Source organism: Carassius carassius, chromosome 4 (assembly GCF_963082965.1).
Source record: "Carassius carassius chromosome 4, fCarCar2.1, whole genome shotgun sequence".
NCBI classification, from domain to species: domain Eukaryota; kingdom Metazoa; phylum Chordata; class Actinopteri; order Cypriniformes; family Cyprinidae; genus Carassius; species Carassius carassius.
The window spans coordinates 31,345,435-31,372,300 of NC_081758.1; the positions used below are offsets into that span (position 1 = coordinate 31,345,435).

The 26,866-nt window shown below is 35.5% G+C and overlaps 1 protein-coding gene across 7 annotated transcripts in view; it reads right to left on the reverse strand.

The window, feature by feature from the left end:
* LOC132139774 (transient receptor potential cation channel subfamily M member 3-like) overlaps window positions 1–26,866 on the reverse strand; it is a 125,059-nt gene that overhangs the window by 20,748 nt on the left and 77,445 nt on the right. For 5 of the 7 annotated variants that reach the window (XM_059548381.1, XM_059548380.1, XM_059548386.1 and 2 more), the window contains exons 7-9: window positions 15,689–15,863; window positions 14,401–14,524; window positions 3,649–3,721 (exon numbers count right to left, since the gene is read on the reverse strand). In XM_059548381.1, the coding sequence (XP_059404364.1) occupies window positions 3,649–3,721; window positions 14,401–14,524; window positions 15,689–15,863 (372 nt within the window). Of the gene's footprint in view, window positions 1–3,648; window positions 3,722–13,476; window positions 14,322–14,400; window positions 14,525–15,688; window positions 15,864–26,866 lie in introns of those variants that run through there. The other 2 variants (XM_059548385.1, XM_059548384.1) reach the window with 2 other exon arrangements.

A 26,866-nucleotide genomic window follows, 5' to 3' on the forward strand; every position in this document is an offset into this window, starting at 1 on the left:
AAAATCATCCTTAAAAGCCCTGGGGAATATGTTAACGAGAACATATACAATGATGGATGCAGTGTGTAGCTAAATGCCTATTAAACATTACTAATGTTACAGTCTGATGTCTTTAAAATCACTGGCATGCTTAAACACCCTCAACTCCCATTGATTTACAAGTGCCTCGCACAGTGGAGAATCCAAAAAAAACCCGGCTCTCACATCATTACAATGCATAGCGTTATGCCTTTTAAAAAAGCTGATTCTAGAGATAAATCACAGAGGAAAGCACTCTCCAGTGTCTCTGGCACTTTGCTCCGCTCCTGCTTCAAGCTAATAAACCTTCCCCCTGAGCAGCAGGACATTTGTCTTTACTCATTCTGGCCTGGTGCTTCTACATTTTCTTTTATGAGGGTAATCTTTCCAGACACAGTTTATTAAATAGACACCTCCATGTCTTGTCTAGGTGTTGCCATGTATTAAACCATATTTGCATAATCTCAGTTAAGTGCTCAAAAATATCCTGACCGACTCCATTTATGGGACATGGAGGTCTGGAATACTTGGAAATGGCCATGTGGGGCACCCTGTGCTTATGTAGTTCATAATGTATACTGTTACTGTATTGATGTGTTGATGAAACAAGTCCTCTGCAACAGGAAGGCGCTGTAACCATAGAGAGTGGTCACATAATTATGTATAAATTCTCTGAAGATGAGCTTTAATTGCTTTTTTTGTTGCTTTAACTCAAGCAGAGGTTAGTTTTATGTTCTTGCTTTAATTTCACACTACATCATAAATCCTGACACTTTTTCTATTTTTCAGACATTCACAAGAGTGTTCAGTGAAAAAAATGTGTAACCCTTTTTGCATGGCTAAGACAGAGCTACTGACAAAAGCATGATATAAAATTGCACGTCTTCAGTCATTTGCATATCATAGACTCAAACTAAATCTGCAAACAAATTATTCACTTAGCTTGCTATAGTGAATAATTACACTTAAGATAACAAGCATTTAAAAAAACATGATAGCATAAGTGATATAACTATGGCCTAGATTGGAATCTTAAAGACAACTTGAAAACACAAAAAATTATTAAAAATAATAAATTATATATGTATGTGTAATTTATTAGGTTAACATGTAATGGGGATCTCCTTCAGAACAGGGAAACTGTCACTGCCTTCAGTGGTGTTAACTGCCTGTGAAAACTCAAAAATGCTACATATTTTGTTCTTTTTTACTATTTACCAAATGATATACATCCCTTATACAGTCATTAAGGGAAAGAAGAGAGCTGGGAACTGTATGGGTAAATCTTTCTTTAGATGTGCTGCACAGTATATGAATTATGCAAGAGCCATGCTGCTGGCTTTCAGAGCAACACATGGAGCTCTTGAAGCAAAGGCTTCACTGGAATCCCATCTTTTGATATGGGTTTAAAAGTGGGTCTTTAGAAGCATAGCCAGTAGAGCGTGCACTTTACTCACTCCTTTCAGTGTTAAATGTAATGTTAACCTGACAATTGCAGGCACTTAAAAGTTGGTGGGTGGTAAAACGGAAGTTAGTGTGTGATCAGAAAAATCTCTGTTCTGGGATTTATCAGGGAGTATTATTTCACTGATGGGGAATAATACTCATAGTTTTATGTATGTTTTGACAGACAGAACCTGGAGGAAACTCTTGACTTGGAAACAGTTTGAGATGTTTTGAGAGAGCCCTCATCATAATTTTACAACCAGGAATCACTACTTAAACCAGGGGCCCTCAAACATTTTCAGGCCATTGATCACATGTTGGATAGACAGATAGAGCAGGCACCCTTTTACGTACTGTAAAAATTAAACTGACATCATATTTAAACTTTTTATTCAATATCAATATCAGTGTACAGTCGTGGCCAAAAGTTTTGAGAATTACATAAATATTGGAAATTGGAAAGGTTTCTGCTTAAGTTTTTAGAATAGCAATTTGCATATACTCCAGAATGTTATGAAGAGTGATCAGATGAATTTCATAGTCCTTCTTTGCCATAAAAATGAACTTAATCCCCAAAAAAACTTTCCACTGCATTTCATTGCTGTCATTAAAGGACCTACTGAGATCATTTCAGTAATCGTCTTGTTAACTCAGGTGAGAATGTTGACGAGCACAAGGCTGGAGATCATTATGTCAGGCTGATTGGGTTAGAATGGCAGACTTGACATGTTAAAAGGAGGGTGATGCTTGAAATCATTGTTCTTCCATTGTTAACCATGGTGACCTGCAAAGAAACGCATGCAGCCATCATTGCGTTGCATAAAAATGGCTTCACAGGCAAGGATATTGTGGCTACTAGGATTGCACCTAAATCAACAATTTATATGATCATCAAGAACTTCAAGGAAAGAGGTAAATTCTTGAAGGCTTCAGGACGTCCAAGAAAGTCCAGCAAGGGCCAGGATGGTCTCCTAAAGAGGATTCATCTGCGGGATCGGAGTACCACCAGTGCAGAGCTTGCTCAGGAATGGCAGCAGGCAGGTGTGAGCGCATCTGCACGCACAGTGAGGCGAAGACTTTTGGAAGATGGCCTGGTGTCAAGAAGGGCAGCAAAGAAGCCACTTCTCTCCAAAAAAAAACATCAGGGACAGATTGATCTTCTGCAGAAAGTATAGTGAATGGACTGCTGAGGACTGGGGCAAAGTCATATTCTCCGATGAAGCCCCTTTCTGATTGTTTGGGGCATCTGGAAAAAGGCTTGTCCGGAGAAGAAAAGGTGAGCGCTACCATCAGTCCTGTGTCATGCCAACAGTAAAGCATCCTGACACCATTCATGTGTGGGGTTGCTTCCCATCCAAGGGAGTGGGCTCACTCACAATTCTGCCCAAAAAACACAATCATGAATAAAGAATGGTACCAAAACACCCTCCAACAGCAACTTCTTCCAACAATCCAACAACAGTTTGGTGAAGAACAATGCATTTTCCAGCACGATGGAGCACCGTGCCATAAGGCAAAAGTGATAACTAAGTGGCTCGGGGACCAGAATGTTAAAATTTTGGGTCCATGGCCTGAAAACTCCCCAGATCTTAATCCCATTGAGAACTTGTGGTCAATCCTCAAGAGGCGGGTGGACAAACAAAAACCCACTAATTCTGACAAACTCCACGAAGTGATTATGAAAGAATGGGATGCTATCAGTCAGGATTTGGCCCAGAAGTTGATTGAGAGCATGCCCAGTCGAATTGCAGAGGTCCTGAAAAAGAAGGGCCAACACTGCAAATACTGACTCTTTGCATAAATGTCATCTAATTGTCGATAAAAACCTTTGAAACGTATGAAGTGCTTGTAATTATATTTCAGTACATCACAGAAACAACTGAAACAAAGATCTAAAAGCAGTTTAGCAGCAAACTTTTTGAAAACTAATATTTATGTAATTCTCAAAACTTTTGGCCACGACTGTAGTTATGTACTTGAATGTATATGGGGGAGACAATTGAATATTTATCTAAACTTCATGAATTTTAGCTGTATTTCTATTTGACCCCCACCATCCCCCCCCCCCCCACACACACACACAAATCTGATTAAATTGAAATGATATATGAGCGAATCCCCTGCTGTACCACTGCAGACCCCTTAGATACATATGAGTATCCAAAAAAAGTGTACAAATATTACCTTTCAGAAGAGCTGTTAGAATGGCCAGATCAATGTCCTGGTGTCCCTCTGATCCCATCCGAAATACTGTTATCTGAAGAAAGGATTACTATTGCATTATTGCTGGCATCACATAAACATCACAACTGTTTTAGTATGATAGCATGATAAAGGCAAATCCAATCATAGTGGTAACTGCTTTGTGTCTTGGCAATAGCAAAGAGAAATGACCAGAATAGAGCTAGGGGGATTAATGAAAATGCGCTGCATTTGCACTGTAATTGCAATTCTGTAATCACTGCAATGTTGCATATGAAGGGCACCTTGCGGCACCATGCAATGTGTGTATTCTGAATTCCATTAATCTTCACCTGTTATTTGAACAATCCACCTTTCATTCAGTAGCCATTTTCCATCTGTGTCTGGTATGGACTAATGAACTTATGTGAGGAAGTGGGAGGATTGGTTCAGCCTAATGTCAATGATGTTTTCATTTTCATCCCCTCAAGCCACCATGAAATGATGGTACATTTAGGGTGTATGTGAGCTTGAGAGGTGGTGGTGGAATAAAGAATTGTAGCACTTCGGCGAGCTTAAATAATGGAACATATAATCCTTCAAAATGTCTTATAGTTCAGAAATGATGCATAAAGTAATGGTGCTATGCTTAGGTCTTGTGTGGTGAGGTTCTGTGTGCAACATCTTTTTGCTGTTGAAATTGGAGAGTAAATGGAATGTAACCATATCGAACAAGCACTTCATCTCCTCTACAAAGAGTATGATGATGGCCAATTACGGTAGTGACAGTTATTGATGACCCTGTGACTATGGAGGTGACCCATCTGTGTGTGTGTTTGAGGCATGAGCGATATTGACCTTTAAAATACATTTGTCCCTATATAGAGTATATGTCAATTTAACCCCTACCGTTTATCCTTTGAGATAACAAATCTCATGAGAGCAATGTATTTTCTTTTTTATTTATAATAATATTAATGCTTTTTATAATAAATGAAAATAACAATTATTTTTGCATATGTGTGTAAATTCCAAACAATCAACCTTAATTGATTCAAATAAATCAAATAAATAAAATAAAAATAAAATAAAAATAACTAAATAAATTCTGTCATCATTTACATCAAACCTCTATGCATTTCTGCTGAACATATAAGACATTTTGAAGAACATTGGTAACCAAACATATGATGGTTCCCATTGACTTACTATATGGGGCCCAGACCCTTTTTGGTTACCCATATTCTTCAAAATATCTTCTTTTTAAGAAAAAAAATTCACATATGTCTGGAACAACTTGAGAGTAAGTAAATAATGATGTGTACCCTCCATCATGTCTATCCAAACCAGTATGACATTCTTTCTCCTGTGGAACACAAATTAAATATCCTGATAAATATTTCATTTTTTTTATAACTGTTCCAAAGCAACACTTTGAAATGACATGAAGTTCAATAAATCACAATAGAATTTACTTGTTTGGATGAACAATGCTTTTAAACTCAACACACAGTACTCAAACTCAGAGAGAATCAGACACTGAAGGGCTGTACAGTGCGACATATGTGTCACATATATATATATATATATATATATATATATATATATATATATATATATATATATATATATATATATATATATATATATATATATATATATATATATATATATATATGACATGTATATTTGCATGTCCATAACACAGCCACTTAATAGGGTGAAGTGATTTCGTTGTGCTTGTTTGTGTGTGTGAGATTTATTACAGCCTACTTGGAAGTTAGGTGTGTGTGAAATTATTATTATTATTTTTTTATTTTTTTACCGTGGACGATTAAAATGTCCCCACGATCTACTTTTGAAGAAATATCACAGTATCGTGCTAAAGCGCACATTCTATCAGATGAAGTTCTGGCGCCTCCGTTTCAATATAGGCTACTGTAGCCTTGTAAGGCGACATACACCATTGTCTAATGTTAACTCAGAAGTAGAGTTACGATCAGAGGACACAGCACTTATTCACAATCACAAAAGTACGTACATTATTTGCATCTGTTTCAAAGGTTAAACATTTCATTCACGCGCTGTTCACACGTGCGCTTTTTCTCAGCGCGTACACCGGAAGCGCGCAAACTACGAGCAACAGCTCCTGAATAAACTAAGTTGTCTTTCGCGTCTGACCAATTTCGCATCTAATACCGTCAAAACAGAAGGTTTACATATAAACATAGATATTAATGTCTAAGAAAAAAAGTGAACAATTTAAAGAGAAACGGATGCGTGCAGCTCTTAAAGGAGCTTGCCATTAAAGGAATAGTTCACACAAAAATTACATTTCTGACATTATTTACTCACTCACATGTTGTCCCAAACCTAAATTAATTTCTTTCTTGTGCTGAACACAAAGAATTTGGGTAACCAAACAGTAGCTGGTCCCAGTTTGACAGTAGATTGAATAATTGAAGTCACATAAGAACCAGCAAATGTTTGATTACATCTTTAAAATAGCTTAACTTTTACATTCAACAGAAAAAAGAATTCAGGTTTAAAACAACTTCAGACTGAGTAAATGATGATATAAAAAATAAAAAACGGAAATAATTGACAGACAACAGAATTTTCATTTTGGGTGACCGATTCCTTCAATATAAATAAAACAACAAAACACAGAGAAAGATCACTCGCTGCTCTTGACTGATGAACTTTAATACAGTTGCTTTAAAAAATAAAGTAAAAATAAAAATACTGAAGTATATAGTGATTTCGGTTTGATGCTGACCAACAGCTTGTTTAGAGGAATTTAATCCAAATGTTGTATAGCAGCTAAATATATGACCTCTTCTAAAAGGGCCAGGAGACCAAATACAAAAGAGTGACCAGCAGACATGCTAAATCTGTGAAAAACACACTACGCACTAAAGTAAAAAAATAAAATAAAAATAACTGTTGAGAGCATTAGTCTAATAGAGGAGTGTCATGGTACAGGTTAGTTTGCAAATTTAGTGTTTTATTTAGAGTTTTTATTTAGTGATGTCTGCCTGCCACAGGTCTGTTCTAGTTTGATGTGCAATGTTAAGGTGTAAGAGGTGTTATGTTTCTGCACTTTTCCATTTTTAACAAATGAAAAAAAACTTAGTCTAAATCCATTTTTTTTGTGATGGTTGTATTTTTTGTGCTATGGAACATCAATGCTTGTTTAAGTGATGAACTCCATTACTTGTTTTCAGTACTTGTTTGTTTTCAGACATGATAACAGACGTTCTTGTGCTACAACTGTTTTGCCTGTGCTACAAAACCTTCAATCTCTGTAGCACTAGTGCTATGTGCAAAAAAGTTAACATACAGCCCTGACTGTTATGTTCTTTTCAAAACTTTATATACATATTGAGTACACAGCTGAACTATGGGACATGTCTGTGATTTATGAGCCTGTGGTAGCTGAATAGAACAGGTCAATAAAGGATATTTGTAACACTTTAGAATAGGTAACACTTGTTATCTATTAACTACAACATTTCTCTCAATAAATTCTTAATTTGCTGCTTATTAATAGTTAGTAAGGTAGTTGTTAGGTTTAGGTATTGGGTAAGATTAGGGATGTAGAATAAGGTCAAGCAGAATTAGGCATTAATATGTTCTTAATTAGCACTAATACATGGCTAATAATCTAGTAATATGCATGCTAATAAGCAACTAATAGGAATTAACTATTCTAAAGTGTTACCAGGATATTTAAATACTGTCCATGTGCCTTAGAGTACGTTTTAACAACTAAAGCACCCATTCGCTGCTGAATCTTTTAACACAGGTTATGCCTCTACTAATATTAAGCAATATTTGAAAGAAAATGTAATCTTATTTTATTTTGCAGACATTATTTAGGCTGACATGTCCACATGCTGGAAATCAACCTCTATCATCCGAGTGCCAAAATTACTTTTGCCCCACTGCATTTCTAGTTACTGTGTGATTCTAGTGTTTTAAGAGACTGCATGGGCACCGCAGACATTAAGACTCCCTTTCCAAAATGGACCTCTAAGCACATTCCTGCAGGCACAATTACTCCATGGATGATGGCATTGCATTTGTCATCCTTATTGCACTTTGTTACCTAGACAACAAAATCTCATAAGTCAAACTGTTGATGTTTACTTCATCTCGGCATTGATCACAGTTTTTCCCTAGACCCTAACAAACTTGCTGCAGTTAGACTAAGCAAATTACTCTGTCCTCCTAGACCTCAGGAGCAACAGCCTTGAGGCAGTAAAGATCCACAGTCATTCGTAATACCACAAGTGTATCACCAAATATCAGAGCAATCATTAAGTCTGCATACTCATTAGCATTATAAATGGCGATTCAGGGAAGAGGTGAGACAGCTTGCAACCTGGTACTGGAACAACAACCTCTCTATTAATGCTAGTAAAAAAGAGATGATTGTTTACTTCAGATGGTTCCGAGCAGTTCATTACTTACAGCACATCAACAATGGAGATAACAGGCAGCCTTAGGTTAAAGGGATAGTTCACCCAAAAATAAAAATGTTATGTTTATCTGCTTACCCCCAGGGAATCCAATATGTAGGTGTCTTTGTTTCTTCAGCAGAACACAAACCAAGATATTTAACTCAAATCGTTGCAGCCTATCAGTCTTATAATGTAAGTGGATGGGAATCACGGCTTAAACATACAATTAAAAAAAAAGAAAAAAATACACAAACAAAACCAAAATAAACCCTGTTGCTCATATCAGTACATTGATGTGTAAAGACACAAAATGATTGGTCTGTGCAAGAAACTGAACAGTATTTCAGTTATAAATAAATAAATAAATATATATATATATATATATATATATATATATATATATATATATATATTTTTTTTTTTTTTTTTTTTTTTTTTAACCTCTGATTCACACAATGTCCAAACTGTTTGCATCACCAACAAATTGTCATTGGCTCTGAATGCCTCTGCTTTGTTGAAAACAACTCAATGGCACCTCATCATCTTAATGGGGGGTTCACAATGACCACTGTAAGAGTTGATATCTTTAATCCCATTGGTAGACACCATGTCGCATCACTGCCGATTCGCATACGTTCGCAGTTGATCATGTCACGTTGTCTGAAAGTTTGGTCAACCACAGTGTAAATTTCTGTAAAAACACAGTAAACATTGATTTGAAATTGTTCTTACATGGGCTGGAATAAACTCATCTGGAATGAAATATTTTTTTATTATTTGTTAAATGACACAAAATGTGATTAAAAATGAGTGAATTCCTTTCTTAAAACAGTGCTCTTAGTAATGTAAAATAAGCTCATTTGGGAATGAGACTTGTTTAAAGATTTGGAATGTGTGTGTGTGTGTGTGCGTGTGTGTGTGCATAAAATAATAAATGTGTTTACAATTATCAAAACAAACAGAACTTCTTCTGACTTGCATTAGAAAAGAGCAAGAGCTTGTCTGCAACATTTGCTAAGGTAGGACTGGTTCAGTCATATTTTAAGGTGGGGGTTAACAAAACTTTCAACTGAAGAAGAACTAAAATGATTCAGGTTGAGTAGTGAAAATAGCCGTCCATCACAAAGACTTGACTCCCTGCTGTTAAATGTTATCTCTATATTGAGAGGTGTGAAATTATGGCCAGCAGGAGCTTATGGAAAAAAGCAAAGGAGTCTCTCTCTCCCGTTATATGCTATTTTAAATTCTACATTATTTTAAATTGAGATATTAGAGAGCTGTTATTAGGGGCACAAATAAAGCACAAGAAAGGGAGCCTTTTCCCATGTGGTGCTAAACCTTCCTGGGAATGTTCAGGCCACAGTCGGTTCAAGACTTAAATCAATCTTCAGCAGTTTCACCAACCTCTGTTTTATCAGTCAAAACATCTGCAAGGAATAGTTTTTAGTTCAAATCAAATTGAACTGATTAATCTGCATAAACTTGGATCAAAGCAGTGAATTTGAAAGCTAAAGTCGAGATGGTGCGTACAGTAAGTCGGTTTCTAATGCTCATTGGAGAGCTGGTGAATGCTGTTCTCGCTGTACAGTGGATTGCTTCATGCATCAGTGAACCAGGCACATTAGCAACCATTCATCTTCATTTATCAGGGGTGAAATTTCCTTCCTCTCCCTCCCTCCACTCCACCAGTCCAGCGCTTTCACATCATCTTAGATTCTACTGCAGTGCTCTACTCGGTTCCTCACATCTGCCAGGGGTTTGTCTCATCTGTCTTTCAGCTGTCCATCCATTAAAGTCACTGACCCATTCAACATGTGGCTGAATGTGACTGCATCTTTCCATCCATCAATATCAGCTGAGCAACATGTCAGCCCTTGAAACAAAACTCTATTTCCTTTCAAACTGTGAAAAATAATGACTTTTGTTGAGCAAGTTTTGAGCATGTTGTTGTTGTTGTTGTTTTTTACATATCTCACATACCATATTTTCTACATTTCAATTAATACTAATTATATAATTTCTTCTTTATTTAAAATACATTTACAATTTACAATGGCTGGTAGGCTATACAAAGAGTGCAATAATAACTTATATCTTACCCAATGTAGAAGAATCCGGCTCTTTTGCTGTGCCAGTATTAGCGGCAGTAGAATAAATATTGGATAAGTGTCAGAGTTAGAGACCTCCACTATTTTAGTTGTGGGTTTATTAAAAAATGATGAATATCCATTTTGTTTATTTAGCATATCTCTGTAGCCTATACTAAAGTGGGAACAGAACGAAAAGAGAGTAGACTCACGCGATACCTTGATATTCACAAGTCGCGAGAGTATAGAGCTTCTTTTAAAAAACATGAATTTAAAAATTATTTAGCCTTAACTTACTCATTAAAATAAGAAGAAAATACAAATAAAATTAGAAAATGTGAAAGTTTTTATTAATAGCTCTGGCAAAATCAATTGGCTCTTGCGTCTCAGTGAAAATGACCTCAGAGAGAACTCAAGTATTAATATTGTAATATTTTCAAATTGTTGTGTTGTAATTGGTTGTTTTTAGTGTATACAGGTAAAAATTTTTTAAATGATTCCAACTCAAATCAATGTCTCAAGTCAACGTACTTATTTTTTTAAGTAAGTGTCTAATCATTATGACAAAATAAACAATTTCTGGGTAATAAAAGACCCTTACATATTAGGTTGGGATGGGAGAACATATTTTGACATTGAACAACATTTGTACACACCTCAGCAATAGCTAAAACAATGTTTCCTAGAAGAGGAAATTGAAATACTTTGGTCTGAGAGAAAACTAGCAGTGCTAACTCTTCTCTGAATTATCGGAAACATTAGGAAGATGCTCAAAGAAAACAGAATAAGAGCAATAAATACACAGAAAGGCTGTCAGTCTGATTAATTGAACCATCCCTCCCTTGGTTGCAGGAACAAAGACCTCCACAGTAGGAAAGAGATTTAGTCCTGAATAAGAGATGGAATGCCTACTGCAGAGAAGAGCAAAACACTGACATAATGCTTCTTTTATGTGTCAAGTGCCAATTAAACTCACACAGAACAGAAATACTGAATCCCTAAAAGGAGGCTAATCTAATCTAATATAGTTGTTATTAGTTGTAATTCTGGAGAGGTATAGTCAGTTAATGTACTGAGAGGAAGGAGGTTCCGGAAGCCTGTCCTGTCGAGTTCAGATTAAACATCTGGTCCGGTGCCTCAAAGAAACAGAGCTGAATAAAGACACCTCCCTACAGATCTCATTATCCCAATCTTGATTCACCACAGAGCACAAGCTCATCTGAATGGAAGCATTACTTGCTTATTTTCATATCTCAGCACTTTTTTTATTTTTCTTACCTCACATTTTTGTTTGTTTTAGTAATCAGGAGCCAAATGACCAGGTTTCCATTTTTGTTAATTATATTTAAATCAAAACTATAGTATATGGTTTGGCATGACAAGAGGGTGAGCAAATATATATATATATATATATATATATATATATATATATATATATATATATATATATATATTAAGGTCTAATGTTTTCGATGCAAAAATGTATATAGTATCATATCTCCTAAAATGTATGATATGAAAATCTTAAAGTTATGGAGCATCTACTCAACTTTAGAATGCATAATGCACATGAATTAAGTTCCTCAAGGCATTTTTTACACATTTGCACCTGAATACAATATATACTCATGAATGTATGTATGGTGGCATCAGCAATAGCCCTTAAGCTTGTGTCATGACCAGCATGCTGGCTTATCAACAAGCAGCTCGGGAACCAAAAACTGCCCTGTAAGGCATTCTCACACAATCCACTGATCGAGTTCAATAAATCTCTGCACTGCTAAATACATCAGAGAATTTATTTGCAAATCTCAGAAGTGAGTTTCTTAAGTCCTCTATATTTGTCTGTCAAGACTTCTGTCCATAACTGGACCAAAGCAAGCAAACATTGTTCTGTAGAGCTACTCAGGTTTTATTTTAGATGCATTTTGGATTACATTATCCAATCAAATGTGTTTATTCAAATAACATTGACACTGATAGCTACTTGGTGAGCCCTGCAGAGTAAATACTGTATTCTGCATACTTAATATATAATATCCACAATATATAGTAAAAATACTATACAGTACATTCCAGAAATAGTATAAAAGCACACTATATGAATATAGCAGCAAAACTTGGGTACTCTGGTGTTGTTTTATATACTCATACACTACATTTTTTATGTTACTGTCTTAATATAAAACTGATAAGATTCAATATATATATATTTAGTTTTTAGTTATATATATATATATATATATATTTAGTTTTTTTTTTTTGGCAAAGATTGTCTTCAAAGACTGCCAAAGGCACCTATAACATGCATTCACTCACGTTTTCTAATCACAATTGTAAATTGTAAGCATTTGTTCCAATCATCAAGCATGAAAATTCTCCCACTGGCTTGTCCTTAGTGGAAAGTAAAGCGGTAAGAGAGCAAAAGAGGAGATCAAGCGCTGAGCTCAACTGTGTGCATGTATGATGAATACAAGATGAGTGCTGTGGACTATAGATCTATAGGTCCCAAACACACATGCTGCACTTATCTGCCAACACATCAGACACCCCACTGGGCATAAGCAAACATGTTTGTGCAAGTCAGCTACAGATTATGATGAAGAAAAAAAGATACAAAGCTGTCACTGTGGCAGTACCCTAAGTGCAAAAGCTAAAAAGTACATCACACACCTTATTTACCCTCAAATGGTCCATATTAGTAGCCCAGATGAATACAATATTTCAAAAGTCCTTATTAGTACTTTAAAATTTTATGTTACATAAAGTGTACATAATAGCACCTTTTGAGAGGGTACTGCCCAAGTATTTTTGCTTGTACACACTGGTTTAATGCTAAATCTTCAAACTGTGCTGAGACAAATTAGCTTTTTTAGGTAACTTTTTTAATTTGCTCCCCTTTCAGGTTTAGTTGCGTCTCGAAGGCTTTGTGATCTCACTTTTGAGTCATCAATAAAACATACTCAAGTGGGTGGCATATAAACTAAAGCCAATGTGCTGTCCTTAAAACCAAGCTCTCACCTTCAACAAAAAAGTTTGAATCTGAAAACAATTGCATTTAAGCCAATACAGGATATAAATACACAAGCTTAAGTAAATAGTCATATGGTGTGTGGGTACAAAAATTCATATCTACGTTTGAGCAGGTCATCTTCATAATGAGAATTAAGATAACACATCTACAGCTACAGATCATACCTCAGTGGAAACACATGCATAAACAACAGTGAAAACACAGTTATACAATGAATTTATAAAAAAAAAAACATATGGTGTGCACATACACAAAAGTACACATGCGCAGACAATGAGTGAAGCGACTACAATGACTAAAAGAAGAATGGAAGCATTCGGAATACAAGACAAACACAAAAATCACTTTGAGGATGTATGATTTAATCACTGAAAACAATATGTGAATATACAAACACAACATTGAAATTTTATTTCAATTACATTAACATACAAAGACAAGTATTAATATTTCGCATGCAAATCGTGGCTGTACTAGACTTGACAGATTCTAATAGATAGAATTAAAATATCTGAAAAACATGAAAGCATTTTGAGATTAAAGTAGAAAATGTTTCTCCTGGCGACACTGAATTTGATTGTTAAAACTCTTTACTGGGGTATTTCAAGACATTCTGATGTATTGGGTGGCAGGGGAAGGATAAATGTGAACTGAGAGCTTTTAGATGAGCTAACTGGAATGTACACTAATTGAAAAGTCACACAGATTATGGTCTTGTGGGTCTGGTGAATAATTTAACAGAAGAGTAGTGGATTCAAAAAGATTACAAGTTTTTACAGATAATATAAGTAGTACAGTATTTAAGAATAGTTTTATTTTCTGTGCATCATGGAGATTAAAAGAGAGTGTATGTGTGTGAGAAGCCAATGTGAAGAGATGGTGTCAGGGCCTGAGGAAATGTACTTCATGTGGGCTGCAGAGGTAGTGACATTTATCAGCCCCGAGCTGAAGGGGCCACTTTACACGCATCCCTGACTGTCCGATAGAATAACGGCACGCTGACATGGAGAGGAATGTGCAGCAGAAAAATATCCTGGTTTATCATGGGTTCACCCTCGTACAAAGAACTCTAAGTACAGCAGAAAGGCTCTAGAGGAATGTCATTAAATCTGTCAGATCGGGGGGGTTTAATCATTAGGATGTTCACAGTCACACAGCACACACTCACCAGTTCTTTCTTCTTCATGCACTCCATCAGAATGATGAAGAGATGCTGGGCCTGCGTCCGGCTGTACGTAAACGTCTTCTGAATGGTGACTAATAACTGGTCTCTCAAAGATTCATTTATGATTCTAACAGGTAGTCAGAGAGAGAGATGAAACTGGGATATAACAGCAAATCATTTATGCAATGAAAATATTCCAACAGAGCATAACAGTAGGATTCTGGAAAGGAAAATCCCATTAATTTTCTCCACAGACAAACTGCTTTTTAATGATAACATATGACCCTTTAAAAAAAAAGACCCAATACAGCTCACCTCATTTTTTTACATTTTATTGGGTTTAACATTTAAATACTCTTTAAAGAACTACACTACCCATAATACTGAAGAGAAATCGTCCTCTGATTAGCAGTAACCTCATGATGTACAGTACTTCAAAATTTCACACAGTAAGTTGGTCTTTTTGTATATTACCAAATGTATTTTGTACATTTTTAAATGTTCTGCAGTAAATTATAAACATTAGGGCTTTGAATCAACAAAAAATGTATATATAATATGTATACATTATATGTATATATAATGTACAAGGGAGGGATGGTGTATATTCAAAGACCTGGCATTAAATGGAAAAATCAGGTCTGTGAATTGACTACTAAATTTTAATTAATTACTTATACAGGTTTCTGAGATTAATTGTGATTCATCAGTTTAGGTTCATTTAATCGCAATTAATAACCAAGTAAAACTGACATCTTTAATCATTAAAATATTCACACAAAGGAATTGTGGAAGTGAAATAAACTGCTGCATTAATTGTGTTAATTATTTTTTAATGTGTAAAAACTGCAACATTAATTGCAGAAATCTGAGAAATTATATATTTTAAAATATAAAATAATCATTGGCTATAAACCGATAAATAAACACACATTTTTTTTAAATGTCTATTTTTGTGTAATTTGCTGTGTTTTATGGGATGAGTAGTTAATCAGTTCAGTAGTCCAAAAAATATTTCAATACAAAAAATATAAAATAAATAACTGTAGGCTCATCATGTCTTTAACTCCAATTCTTTTTGTAATGCTTTGTGATTAATCTCAGAGCTGTTTGGTTTAGTTCATGTCTTACAGTGCTTATGGAGAAAATTAATGGAGAAAAAAAACTGCTGAAAAAGTAAGCGTTTACTGTTGTGCTCTGTTCTGTGCTACAGTTCAATCTTTATCTATATGTAAATGAAAAGTCATATCTTATCGTACTGTTACAGTGGAGAGAGATAAAGCTCACATACCCGCCCTCCTCTGAGTACTTATGCCCAAAGGCCAGGATGTCAGAGGCACGGCCGCTGCCATCACACACCACCACAGGCACAGGAGGAGTGTCTCTCAGGTACTCAAGCACGATAGAGATCACATTAGGGCCCCCCTCCAATATTAGAGCCACCACTGGAACGCCCTGTCCAATCCCTGAGGAGAAAACAGAAATGTGACAGAGAAACGTGAGCAAGAAAGGGTATATGTGTGCGGCCGTGTGGCTGGTTGTTACAAGAAAAACCAATTAAAAAGATTAAAGGTGAAATGTGTGTGTCCCCCCTCCCCTGCCAGTTTACTGTGCAAAGACAACTAGAGCATAAGGAGTGTAAACACTGCTTATGTGGCGCTTAGTTTGTTTGAGCGGTCTGATATTTCTGTCTGACTTAACTAATGGTGTGCATTTGGGTCAGCATTACCTATAAAAAGCTATTTACAGAGAATGTATTAGTTTGAAGACATGCAAAGTGGAAAGCGCAGAAGGGGTGCTGGGAGAGTTTGGAAAACAATCATTATTTTCAAAATTCCTTTTGTGGAACGGAAACTACACACTTCACCTCTGAAGGGTTAGTTTCCCCAAAAAATGAAAGCTCCGTCCTCATTTATTTACCATCATGGTGTTCCAAACCTGCATGAGTTTCTTTTTTCTGTGGAACACCAAAGAAGATACTTAGAAAAATATATCAACTGCTTTTGTTCTTGTAATGAAAGATAGTGGGGATTTTCCCTTTTGTGTTTCACAGGACAAAGAAAGTACGTATATGAAGGTGAATTTGTGTGAATTAAAGGTAAAGTAAAATGAAAAGCATATAACAGACAGGTTAGAGTCATTTTGGCTTGCAGAGGGATAGATTATTCTGCTGAATGGCTGTTGTGACTGACCCTTTAGATATCCTAATCATAACCCAGTTGTGTCTGTCAACATGACACCGGACATCCACTTAGCTGCAGTAAACAAAAGATAATCCTCATGAGATACTCCACAGACAAAGTGTTTCCCTTTTCTCATTTTTATCTGGAAAATTCAGGCACATCCCTATGAATTTACTGAATTTGATGACCAAACAATTCCATTCCGATTCACAAGCTCTCAGATTTCATTTGTGATTAATTTCAGTTGTAAAGTCAATTCTGCTTACATATGAAAGAAACTCTCTCACTGATGATGCTGTTAAATTATAAGATTCAGACCGTTTCAAACGGCTCAAAATAAATTAAAATATTAAAATATATTCAGTTCACTAATTTGACAACTAATATGTTAAATAAATATACATGTTTATCTATATATACACAAACTGCAGCTCTCAGCTGGATAAAGCAAACCAGTGTCGCACTAGTAAAGTTTTGATGGATGATGATTGTAATCATGATGATTGACGATCCAAACACAGACGTGATCGCATGTTCTGACAGAGAAAATTTTTCACTGATGGCTTCGAGCCTCCTTCAGATCAGCTTCAATTTTTCATTTGTTTTTTGGTGCGTTTAGTGAATCTGAATGGATCTGTATAGTAGTCTATATGCAGTGCTTTGGCATCTCCCTGTGGTCTTGTTTGCTATGGGAGGCTGACTTGTGCTTATTTTTTAAAGTTACTTTACAGTTGAGCTTTACGTACTTTTAAGTTGTGAAGAATATCTGCAATTACATTTTTGCAAAGTGTGTTTGCAAAATATAAAGTAATAACACAATAATACAAAGGTTTTGTGAATAGAGAAGGTTGGGAGGCTTTGCAGTTTTGATTGGAAAGGAGCTTGGCCTTGGAGACTAACAGGTTGAGAATGAGAACCAATGCTGTAAATGATAAAGAGCAGTGTTTTTCGGACTGATTTGTCTTTCTGAACTACTCATTGAACTATTTATACGTTTTATTTTTGGAATCAAGTTACAGTGTTTTTAGTGCACACTGAAATGCAAAATTAAATTTCCTGTGCAAGTACACACTGAACAATCAGATCATTTCTGCATTCAATAATCAATTGCATTTTTCAGCAATTTAAATACAAGGTGTATGTCCAGTGGGAGAGGACCTGTGGGAGAGCAGCTGACCAGGACAAAGACAGATCAGTCCTACTCTTGCACTCTGACTCTTTCCTACAACTTGATAAAAACGCCAACAAGTTATGTTGTGACTATAATTCAAAAAGCATGCTGCAGCCAGATCCACCTACCATTGCTTAAATAATGCAAAGTGAGAAAAAGAAAGAGGGAAGGAGGGAAAATGAGTGAAAGAGAAAGAGACAGACAGAGAGGTATACCAGATCCACATGTGCTGTCATCATTGTGCCTAAAATGGGTACGCTTACATAAAGTTTCTATTTTTAGCAGCACACTGACTTCAAAAGAAAGCTGGTATAGAAATCAGAAACAGTGGGATTTACTTCTTCACTCCAAACCTCTTCCTCCCACTGTTATCTCTCCATGTCTCTTGTTTTCTCTCTATCATTTTTTGTTTTATTGAAGTAAAATTTATTGATCAGTGAGCCCTTTCTGCCATGATATTTGTGGGCTTCCAGGAATGCTCGGTTGTTTCCCCACACTAACACACACACACACACACACACACATGCACGCAGCAGTTCCCATTCAGCATGGCTGACACTCTGTCCAGACTAGCTCTTATGTTACAGGACAGGACAAGACATTTATTATTCATCTGCCATCATTCATGTTGTCAAAAAGTAAAAAGCCAAGGACATGGTCTTTTTCTATTAAAAAAAAAATGTTTCATGATATATTTTTTCTACGTTCTACTATAAGTTCTACTATTCACTACAAGGCATTTTAAACCATGAATTTATGCATTTGAATAGTCTTTATGGCATTTTGATTCTAGCAACCAAATAACAGCTAGTAGTAATATATTCTGTGATATTCCTGCTGTAAATACCAGTTTTTTTTTCAATGCCAGTCCAAGCTGGTTTATGTTGTTTTGGTGATGGTCTAAATAGTGGAAAAACAAAGTCGTGCTGGATGTCTTTATAGGGATGTGCCCGAAGCCAAATGTCTAATATGATATTTATGATGATACTGGTTGTCCAAGAAAATCTTGCTGGTTAAGCCAGATAAAAAGCGTGGTTGGAAAACCAATATCCACAACAGAACATATGAAAGTATTTTCAGCAGGGATACACTGAAACCACAGGCACTGTAGCAGAGGCTAAGAGATGTTCATTGGGGGAAAAGTAAAATGGGCCAAAGGTTTCCAATTTGGGTGTGAAGAAAGACCAGTCTGAATAGAAAATTGAAATATAAAAAAAAGTAGATGAGTGTTTGCTTGTGCTATTTAATTACAATCTCAGTCAAATCTAACCTTTCCTTTCCAACAAGCCTCAGCAGGTTCCAAAGAGTGTTTGAAAAGAATCTACTGTAGGTGGGCAGGGGTGACAGTGTTTGTTCTAACGGCCAATATCTTCATCTGCCAACTACATCAGTGGCCAGAGAAAGTAAACAACTCAAAGGAGAGTCATTTTTTGAATCTCAGTACAGTCATTTGCCATTTAATCAGAGAATGTCAGACAGTACCCAGCAGCAAGTCAAATGACTTCTTAAAGCTTCTATTAACATCATCAAAATCCTCATCATCCCTTCATTTTCTATAGCAGATCATTTATTAAAAAGGAAGAAATAATAAAGTTTGTTATCTCTCATTAAGTTCAGATCCATTCAGAAGCATAATAATGATGATGCTTGGAAATAACTGGAGGGTTATAGTAGTTAAACACAAACAAAATAACAAAAAAGGCTGAAAACACGATTTTAAAAGTCTGAGTTGTTGAGTTTCAGAAACTGTGGCTTTCTGTGACGATCAACTTGCCAAGCATAGATGGTTCCCCTGCTATGTTTCAGACACCCACAGTGATGAGCCCTGTGCCTCCTAACTCCATAACCTCTTCACATTTATCATCTGACCTACGGCTCCACCACAAGAGGACGGCAAGCCTAGCATTAATAAAACACAAGCCCCTGTGCTCTGGGAGAGGAGAATGAGGAGATGAGGGGTGCTATGGAGACAGGAATGTGTTGATTTGTATGCCCTCTGCCAAGCATGTAGATGGAAGATGAATCTAAATTTTTTAGACCTGTGGAAAAAACGGGCACTTTATTCTGTGTCACTCTTAATCTATTTCATTTACACCTTGTGTGAACAATCCTTTCCCCTGCCTGGCAGAGACAAATGTGGTTTATTTATTCAAGAGATTAAACACAACAGCTAGATACAAGATGTCCAAAACCGGTATAATGTGTGATTTTGAATTTAACTGCCATAAAGGCAATGATCAAGAACAAACATTTACTTAATATATGTTTAAAGAAAACATCTGTCCAGAGTTTTTTCTATCCTTCCACAACATCAATAACTGCAAATACTCACATTACAAGCTTGTTAAACCCTTTATCACCATAGTGCAGAGTATAATGTTAAAAAAGTCAAGCGTTCAAAAATACAATCATTATTTACTCACCCTCATGTCAATCATGTTGAATAATGACTTAAATGTCAATGTATTTGCTACACAAATATACATGGCTTTATAAAAGCGTTATGCTCACCAAGGCTGCATTTATTGGATAAAAAAAATATTATTATTGTGAAATGTTATTACAATTTAACTGTAAACTGTAAACTGTTTTCTTTTTATTTTTTTTATTTATTTATTTTATAAATCATTTAATTATTTTCATTTATTCCTGTGATGGCAATGCTCAATTTGCATCATCATAACTCCAGTCTTCAGTGTCACATGATCCATCAGAAATAGTTCTAATATGCTGATTTGGTGCTCAAGAAACATTATTATTATTATTATTATTATTATTATTATTATTATTATTATTATCATTATTATTATTATTATTAACGTTGAAAACAATTGTACTGTTTTTTTGGAAACCGTTATACATTTTACAGCATTTTAAGAATGATATGTAAGTTCAAAAGCTCATAATTTATTTAAAATAGAATATCTGGCAACATTCTAAATGTCTTTATCGTCACATTCTTTCTTTCAAAAAATGTATACAAGTTTGTGGCATTGACAGATAATATTTTCCATTCAATCCTTAGTAGAAACATATCAAGAAAAAAAACAAAGTAATGAACTTATGATACATTACGAAGTAGAAAGTACATCAGAGGGTTTAAAACAGAAATGTGAAAGCTTGTATTTCTTTTTGTAAAAGCAATAACATTAATTATTCAGTTAAAAAAGTTTATTTTATCTCTGCTTTTGTTTAAATATAAATTTTGTGACAAGACTATGTTCTTATGAGGATGAACCTCTGGCTATGCATTACTGAAATTCATATAAGTGGAGTTTGTGTAACCATGTAACCAGATTCTATATGTAACTCTGCACAGAAAAGGTTAGTAATTGAATCAATCAAACTCATGCTAAAAGTGTCATGTTTAAGAGTCACTGTGATACTTTCAAACTAGTTATATATTTTCTGTAGCCTATACTTGCCCATAGTCTACCAATATAAGTGCAACAGCTCTTGTAGATACATTTTCCTGTTTTTATAAACTGGTACTAGGAAGTGGATGAAAATATCTTGTGCAAATTGACAAGATTTGTAGCAAGAGCTTCCTCCCTTCCTTTACTCCAATCAAATAAACCTTTAAGAGGGTGGAAAAAAAAGACCCACAGCACCCAGTCTGTCTGGTCAATACAGCAGCTATTGCTCCATTATGCTAATGTGATGGGACCCACAGAGACCAGCAGCATGGAACAAAATCCAGAAATAAACCACCAGTGAAAAGACCAGCTCATCATCTCATCACTCGGAGTCCCAGTTAGTGCAAGGGAAAACTAAAACAGGTTTCTAGGCTAGAAACACCATCGGTCGTAGAGTTTGACCTGACTTTTAATCAGGGTTTGAATATGACTGGCTAGACTAGAGCATTGAATAAAAGGTGAAATTCATACAAATGTAATGAAAAAAAATTGTTATATAAATTTTCATGTATGTGAAATTATGGCTATGCACAAAACTCAAACGGGGAAAAAAACTCAATCAACAGTATTCAACGGATAACAATGCAACAGTCAATATATTATTATGGCAAATAATTAGAAACACTTTCAAATTTAGTTCTTATAGAATACAATTTTAAATTATGAAAAAAAGGAGTAAGATATACAACTGTCTGCAAAAGACAACATACAACTGTTTTGCAGAATATATAAAATACATATTACTTAAAAAAAAATTTAAATGTGTCAAATTTAAAAAGTTTACTCAAATTCTTTAATTTATGTATTTTGATATTTAAGTTGAATAATAACAGAAACCCAGTCAAAGATTGACATTTGATGTTAGGTCCATATACATTTGGAAACAGGCACAATTTTTTATTATTTTAGCTGTTTGCCAAAACATATTCATATTACAGTTATATAATGTATATGGGCTTAAAGTGCACACTGTGAGCATTAATTTGAGGGTCTTCTCATCAAAAATTTATGAAAGGTTAAAGGGTAAGTTCACCCAAAAATGCAAACTAAAAACTAAAAATAATGTCTTTATTCAATAATTCCTCTGTGTCACTCCATATCACCGTGCTGCATATGCTTTTCTGTGTCCTCCACGCTGTTTTTACATTTTTTTTAATCAAAGCTAAATACACATAGAAACAGCGCATCCTTGTGGTGCGGAGGACACAGAAGAGCATACGCAGCACGGTGATGGAGTGACACAGAGGATACTGTTGACAAAAAAATTACAGTCTATGGGACAGTCTCAAGCCTCCAGGTTTTCATCCAAAATATCTTAAATTGTGTTCCTAAGACGAACAGAGCTTTTATATGTCCAAATATATATGGACCTAACTCTATATACTATGAATTGTATATGATATATACATTTTTAATTGTAGAGATGTTATAATAGCCAGCAGGTTATAATGTAAAATGTTTGAATAAGACGATTGAAAAAAAAAAAAAAAACGCTCTAATTCACAGATTTATTAAATAATTCTTAGGGGGATTTCTTACACTAACTATCTTTAACATTAACTTAAAACAAAAACTTGCAAGAACGAACCTACAAGCTGGGCAATTGTAATGTACACTTTGTGTATTTTTACTGTATTTGCATAATTCCTTAAGTGAATCAGTTGCTAAAATAACTCAGTGAGCATATACCAATAAACAATGCTATCAGTGGCCGCAAATCATTATTATCAAATTCATCCCTGATTAGTATTCTACAATTTCTCAACATCTATCCTAATTCACATCGGACAGTTTACTCTATTCCTCATGTGAACTAGCGATTAGTAATTCCAGTAATTCCAATAAAGCTACACCTAATTGTGTACAGCTGAATTGATTCTCATCCCATCTTATCCTGCAAGGAAATCTTCATTGCATCTTGTGCACGTTAATCTTTCCCTCATCTGCGAAACACTCAAAAAAGCCCTCCTCATTAGCCCAACAACAGCAAGCACAGCTCTGTAATTCATTTTAATCCAGTACCGCTGCAGTGCTTGTCAGACTGTGAATATGTAAGCCGGCCTGCAGCCTGCCGTAATTCTTACAAAACAAAGAGATTTGATTCCATGTTTGAGGGTCTCTGTAGCTCTGTGAGCCTCATGGTGATGGCTCAGAGTGTTATTGATGTTCTTCCAGTGTTAGAAAGGACAGGTAATAAAATAAAGAAATGAGCTCTGCCCAAAGCCAGAGCAAACAACACCATCACACAGCTGATGCAACAGAGAGATAGAGAGAGAGATAGAGAGAGAGAGAGAGAGAGAGAGAGAGAGAGAGAGAGAGGTGGCTGCAGGCTTTGATACAGCTCAGATATATGAAGCTCCTGTCATGAGTGTGATGTCAGAGTAAACTGGTCTTATCGCAGCAATATGTGTTGTGAATGTGTCATGGGATGATTTAATAAGCTTAAACATGTTTCATCTGTTCATCTTACAGGGCTCAAACATGTTAGATATCTGAAATTTCCACATGCGAGAGGGTTGGATGTGTTTTCTTGAAGAGGATATTTTGCCTGTTTAAATGTCAAGACACTTGCTGCTTTAAATGCTGACTATTTTAAGTGACTAGTTTACATGCAGTTTCATTGGATGAATCAATGTGGGTGAAGCTGGTGTCCAGGGCCGGCCCGAGGCATAAGCGAACTAAGCGGCTGCTTGGGGCACCCTGGCCACCAGGGGGCCCCCCAATAAATTTAATAAATTATTTAATAAATTTAATAAATTAAATAACTTAAACAAGTGATATAAATGAATGAATGAATGAATGAATGAATAATGAACGAATAAATGAATAATTCAAGACAAGAAAATTCTTATTTACCGACAACTGCTGCTGTGTCTGCTATCGTTTGAGTCATGCGCAATTGCGCATATAGACACCTCACGTGCATTGACAATTCGCGCCGGCGCGTAAGTGCGCATCACTGTAATAAATGATAAGCCATGTCACAAAAAGGATGTATCCCTCTGGTGCCGAAAAGAGAAAGAAGAAAAGGACATAAAGGTGGCTTGACGTTGGACGTTCGAGAGTCTCAAATTTAGGGCCTGTCTCTAAAGTTACATGCGATATTGATATACACTTTTCTAACATCAGTAGCATTTGAGGAGAATGACTTACAGTCATAAAAACAACTGTAATTGTTCATCTAGGTGTCAGCTATAATGCACAATTGAATATAATGTTTAATATTTATTAAAATAAACTAATTAAAATGTAAATCATATGTAAATTATGCTACTTTTTCACATGGGCTCAAAGGCAAATTTGAAGCTCAGTAGCATTTGAGGAGAAAGACTTGCAGTCATAATACATTTATACATTTTTAATATATATTAAAATATTATAATAATATTATAAAATATTAAAAGCACACCTTATACATTTTTAATATATATTAAAATAAATTATAAATCATTTAGGTAAAAACGAGGCCAGTTTATAACTTTCAGGCACATTCCTGTTAAAGTTTTTTTTTTTTCAGGTTCCCTTACGGAAATTACCCATGGTTTTATCAATAACACCATGGTTTTGTTACTTCAGATAATGATTTACAAAGAAGTATTAATATACTGTAATTTACTTTTGTTGATTTTGTTGCTATAAAAACAGACCTAAGCCATCAATAGCCTTTAAAATGAATTAAATTGCATTAAATAAAAAAAACTATGAGGCAATAATGATTGGTTAATAATAACACTGTTAAAATACATAATGTAGGCACATACAAAATAAACAATTTATGTACATGTTATTACAAATGCCTGCACAGGGAGCCAAATGCCATGTAATTGCTGCTGTTACATTTTTGCTATAGATGACACAGCCTATATATTTTCTTCAACAAAAAACGTGCATATCACAATGTGACGAGTGGGGCGGGGCCGAGGGACGTGGGAACAGGAGCGAGGCCGGTGGAGTGATTGGAGATGAGCAACACCTGCGACACTCGCCGGTCTCGAGTACCACGGAGGAGATGGAGGGATATAAAACCGGAGCGACGACAGTGACGGAAGAGAGAGGACCAGGCCTGGATTTTAGTTTGTGTTTCACGAGTTTGTGAGGAGCCGTCGCCGTCCACCGGGTGGCGGAGGAGTGTCGTGCCGTCCGCAGAGGGCTGTCCAGTGCCACCGCCAGGCACCGCGGAGGAGATCACCCAGCTGGTGGAGGGCCGAGCAACAGTTTGTGTTTTGATTTTTATTTGTGCGCGTCAGTCATCCGTGAGGGGCTGATGCACTGTTTTGTCTTTATTTTGATTATCAAAGTTTCATTTGCTTGTCCGCCGGTTCCCGCCTCCTTCTTGCCGAAGATTATGAAGATTTAATTCATGACAACCCTTACAAAAATAAACCATGGTATTATCATAGTAAAACTGTTTAATTTCCTTTTGCATGATTTCTGAATGTTTAAGACTATGAAATAAATTAGTCATAATAAAGTTATAGCCATAGGTAAATGTCGAGAGCTACAATTGTATTTAGTAAATAATACAGTTTATTCATATACTTTTTTATTTGATTAAAGTTCTATTTTCACCCCTATAGTAGGTGTTTTTTTTCCATCATCATATTTGAGGAAGTGGGGCACAACAATTCAATCCTGCTGTCCTGATGTCATCAGTGACTTTGCCTCCTGAAAAGCTAGGAAGGAACAATTTTGAGGTCATTGTTGTACAGTTGTCATTGTTGAATCCTAGCTGTTCTTATGTTTGCTTTCATTATTTAAGTTTTTAACTATTTTTTGTAACATTATATTTTTTTATTATATTAATGTTTGTCTATTTTGGTTTCATTTAAAAGATTGCACATTTAATGCACATTTGCATTTGGACATTTGCAAATTATTTATTTCATGTTTTGTGACAGTTTGTATTCAGAAGTTTAAGAGTAAAGTATATTATTTAAGTATTGATTTTTATTTATTTATTTTGTATTAATAATACATAACCTCACTGTATTAATTTATATTGTAACATTATAGTGTGACATTTGTGTCAATAATCTTGAAGCACAGGTGACTCCGCGTGGTGGGAGGGGGGCCCCCAAATCAAATTCTGCTTAGGGCCCCCAAGAGGCTCGGGCCGGCACTGCTGGTGTCATTTTTGATGCAAATGATGACGCCTGAGCATCCCTTTGACTTCCCAGCCCCCTCTATTACTCCAGGCATAGGATGACAAAGGGAAGTCCACAGGTCACATGACAAATTTGGGAGGTGAAACTCTGGTTCACTTCCTGCTGACCTGTATATGGTTATGTAAATTAAATGGCTCATTTGATTTTGTGGAAAAGTGTTACAACTGTGTTTATGCAATAAACTAGCTAAAATTTGAAAATATTATATTAATTATACATCAATTAATATATAAAAAATGATTAATTAAAATTAATTAAATTATTCAAATGCACAAAATAGAGAATGTACTATGTGCAGAATGTACTAAGTGTTTTTTTATATATTATCTCTGGGGCAAATTCAAATTCCTTTTCTACTGCAATCCAGTTTCACAACTCAACAGCATTAGCCTGCCTAATTGTTGCATTATTGTTGCTCGTGGAAAGCAAGATGAAACGGCAATTTGATTTCAAAGAGATATTTCTATACAGCTGCCATTGTATTGGAAGCATTTCTCAAATGACAAATAATGTTATAATCAAGCATTTATATGT